General features: G+C 34.4%; 1 protein-coding gene across 1 annotated transcript; it reads right to left on the reverse strand.

The window, feature by feature from the left end:
* Positions 1 to 228: 228 nt before the first annotated feature.
* On the reverse strand, positions 229 to 2,571 carry LOC142840196 (protein PPP4R3C1-like). The gene has a single exon (XM_075956779.1). The coding sequence runs from the start codon at positions 2,569 to 2,571 to the stop codon at positions 229 to 231; it is 2,343 nt and encodes a 780-aa protein (XP_075812894.1).
* Positions 2,572 to 4,317: the final 1,746 nt, after the last annotated feature.

A 4,317-nucleotide genomic window follows, 5' to 3' on the forward strand; every position in this document is an offset into this window, starting at 1 on the left:
GTTCTTGATAAGATGTTATCACTTAGGGGTTGGTTATTTTATATTATGCATCTATATTATGGAAGATTTTCTTTATATAAAATCGAGGCTGTTTATTCAACATATTTACTATTCTTTATACCATATCTAAAAGTCCATAAGAGAAAGATTTTTTTTTAAATTAGAATTTTCAGTTTGTGATATTTATCAAATTTTATTTGAATCAAACGTTGAGGGCCTCATCTTATTTTATGAACCAAGATTAGGTCTTTTGGGGGGAGGTTCTTCTTCTTCCTCTTCATCATCCTGATTATCATCACTGTCATCGTCATCTTCATCATCGGAGTAGTCCACTAATGGAATCCTCATGCAACAGTGTAGTGGCCTACTCATTCTTCTAGCAGAAGCCTCAGACTGAGATGAACAGTCAAATTCAAATGAATTTTCTTCTGACCGTTCTACTTCATCTTCACTTGTCTCTTTTGTTTGCATAAACGTGTCATAAGAACGTAGAAAGTCCACTTTCAATGGCAGAACAGCTTCAGTATTTACTCTGGGACACATTTCCTCCTTGACTTTTACCTCCATAGCTTTCATATGTCTGAAGTATAATTTCTCATATATTATATCATGTAAGTTTCTTCTTACATGACTTTCTCTTTCCTTCTGTTCTTCAAATTTAATTTTCAAACCTTTAAATGTCTGGACATACTCAACTGAATCAAAAGCCGTAAAAAAATTTTTCACAATGTATGCAATAAGAGACTTGATGTTTTCCACTCTAATAAATTCAAATAGTTCAATAATAGCTGAGTTTAACATATTGTATCGTTTTCCATTACGAAGAAAAGCATTTATAACAGGTTCAAAAAGATTTTTCCTCATTATGTAAAGATTATAAATTTCATCTTTAAAGCCAATCATCTGTCTCATAAATCTCAGAGCACACAAAACAAGAAAAGTGTGCTTTGAACACATCAGCACCAAGATTCTGCTGAGCAAGTTGTTGCTCAAAATATAATTTTTGATATAGGTTGTGTGGTTTTGTAAACAAAACCTGAGCAATTCCAAAACTACTCCAAGCAATTGTGGATTTTGGTCATTATCAGAATAGATGTTGATTATGTTATCACCACTATCATTTTGTCCTGTGATAGACAAAATTGGTGCTGCCAACTTATCTATGCAATGCCCATAGAAGTAATTCAGAAATTCTCTTCTTTCATATCTATTAGCTGTTACAAACATGTTTTGCGGGTCAAGAAGAGCACGGAGAACTGCTGTCAAACTTAAAACATGAGAAGATTCGGGATCAGGATCACAGATGATTTGTTTGATCATTATATTGAGGAGAAGGTCATCCTCATTTTCACTGTCCTCAGCTTCTTCCACTGCATACACTCGGACTATTCGTGGATTAAATTCTACTAGATAAGTAAATATATCTAGAGCAGCTACTTTTATTTGGTTGTCTTGTATACATACTGAAACTTTCAGAGCACTCATAATTCCTAGCTTTATCACTGTTTTCAGTAACACATCCTTCTTATGAAAACTTAATATCTTAGCAAATTCAAAGAACTCCTTAAAGAAAAATAACAATTCACTCCGTCTTTCATCACTGACAGTGGTATCTTTTAACTCACGAAAAGCTTCATACAAAAACATTTCATCTTCATGCAGCATGCTAATTATTTCAATTTTATTGGAAAAAATAAAACTTGTAAGATCAGAAAGCCAATCCTCTTGAAATTTGGTTGATACAGGTAATAGAATGTCATGAATATATTGCATTCTGTAAGTCTGGTGTATTTTTTGCTTAAGTTTAGAGTGTGTTATTGGCATAACTTCTTTGAATTTTGCACTTTCGGTCAAGAATTTCCTGTGCTGATATGGCTGATCCAAACTAGGGTCGTACTCAAGGCATCCTATTACATCCATGACATATTCCTCAGAAAATATAATATTAAATAAACGTGAATTGTTGAGAAATAAGATTCCTTTAATAATGACATGTAAAACCTGTAAACTTTCCATGTTCTGCTGTTCCTCGCAAGTGTGGAACATCTCGAGCAACTTTTTGATGTAATCTTCACTTTCCAAGAGCAGAGCCAGCCGTTCCTTGAGGCAGGGCGATTCTTCTACAATATTAAATAAATCTGCAATGTTGTCAAGTTTACCTAGTTCACAATTCGGCATCTGAAACAGATTCTCAATCTGGGACAGTTCTTGAAAATTGTCATTCTCCTCTGTAAGCTCTTGAGGGATCGAGTTGCTTGGGTCTTTACCTAGAGCCTGGCAGATATCATTCCAGATATCTTGACAGCCATCCGGCTCTGAGAAACATAGTGCCATAGTTTTGTTATTAGCGTCAGTCCAAATAATTAAATTCGTTTGGTATTTCTTATAGGTCACATCAGGATTAATTTTGCTCTCTATTAGCCGAGAGCCATCTAATTCTGAATGAACAAGTAAGCATACACTCTCAAGCCGTCCGATGTATTTGGTGGAAATTTGACCCGAGCATATAAGCTCCCATTGCTCATCTTCTTTCATGATATAGACTTTTACACTATGAAATCCACCATCCATGTTGAATCACAATTCTCTAGGCCACGCTGTTGCGCAGACTTCAGTTTTGAGTTCTCTCGCCAAGGTTGGCCAGAAACGTCACCGAGGTCGCAATTCTGAAAAATCATAAGAGAGCAGATTAATGAGGATTAAAAGAATGACAGGGGCTAAGAGAGGGTTTATGGTCATTAGAATTATCAGGGAGGAAGGCCCTGATACTTGTCAATTATCAACTATTGAACTAGCCCCGACAAACCTCCCTCCTTTGTGCTTGCGTCTCTGAGCCTGCCTTAGCTCTGTAAAGAATCCTGTGATTCACCGAAGATTCTTCCTAAAAGGAATGTGCTTATGTAACAAATACTGTTAAAGGGATCTGCTTCACCTACCTTAAAAATGGAAGTCTAGAAAATACTCTTTCGAATTTTGTTTCTCAGAAGTATTTTCACTCATCAGAAATTTGGGGCTCAGGCACTGAAGCAAAAGAGAATTAAATTAGCAATGTTTTGACCAAGTCTACACTTCATACTACATATAAATGCAAGGCTGGAGCTAATAAGAACCAAGAATACATTATCTACAGACAAAATGTCTTCCCCAGAATCATAAATATATGATTGAGTTTCTCCACGAGTTATGCTCTGAGTCTACCACATTGCTACATATTAAGAAACGATCTTATTCTGAAAAGGAATATATCAGCCCTATAGCTGAATCATGTTCACTCTAAAGTTTTACCTTTCAGTACAGTGGAAGAAAGATGTGCTCAAATGCTTTCCTTTGTCATGATGCATATTGTTATCGAGAAAAATTGGGTCAAAGGTGAAGTGACTAAAAATTTGCCAAAATTGAAAATTGACGCTTATAAATTATTTCATTTTCTTTTCTTTTTTAAATTTTGTATATCTATTGGGCATTAAACATGCTATGACGATTTCTGAATGTGGGCATACTAGGGATTGACTATAAAACTAAACTATTTATCTAGCCCATATACAGTCATGATGATGAAGACAAGAATAATCTCACAGCTGTTAGCATTTCAGTGAGTATTTGTATGAAAAAAGTATTAACAAAATAGATAGAGTATTATGGTAGAATGTTTACTACATTTAAAACAACATGACAAAGACTTTACGTTTTTGCCTAATTTCATAATAAACTAGTGATATAAATATATTGATATAAGAATCCCTTTAGGGTCAGGAAACAGACAAAAATTCAAATGAATTGTCAGAGTTCACATATTTAATAAATAGAAGAGTTCTAATTTGTACATGCCTTTCTAACTCCACAATTGGTTAACTGTGGAATAGAACTGCTATTGCCTTCTTCTCTTGGCTTTCATTACACTCTACTTCACATTCTTCCCATCTATATAATTTGTAATCAACATAAAATAATCAAGACAAGATGAAAGTCACACATTTCCTCCTTTAGATCCACATCTGTGTATAGACAACAATAAAACAGAAGCTTGGATATAGCAACTCTGTTAAATATAATTTTAATAGTGTCTAAGTTGAATTTTGATGTGACAGCAACTTCAGCAATTTTCTTTTTCAAGAAATATTTCTCCCAAATATTAACCCTCTTATTTCAAAAGAAGAACTGCCAATTGACTACATTAAGCCTATTTGAACTTGAAAGGTCTTATTTGTAGTAATCACTTCCTTTTCCATGGCACTGGCGACAATTAAGTAGGGCACTGATACATTTCCATATGCTTCTCTTGAAACACAACATTCAACAGACTATGCTCTAGAATAC

This window comes from Microtus pennsylvanicus, chromosome X (genome assembly GCF_037038515.1).
Source record: "Microtus pennsylvanicus isolate mMicPen1 chromosome X, mMicPen1.hap1, whole genome shotgun sequence".
Lineage (NCBI taxonomy): Eukaryota > Metazoa > Chordata > Mammalia > Rodentia > Cricetidae > Microtus > Microtus pennsylvanicus.

What these genes read in the sequence shown, in the direction of transcription:
- LOC142840196 (XM_075956779.1), bottom strand. Translation starts at nt 2,571, where the DNA reads ATGGATGGTGGATTTCATAGTGTAAAAGTCTATATCATGAAAGAAGAT.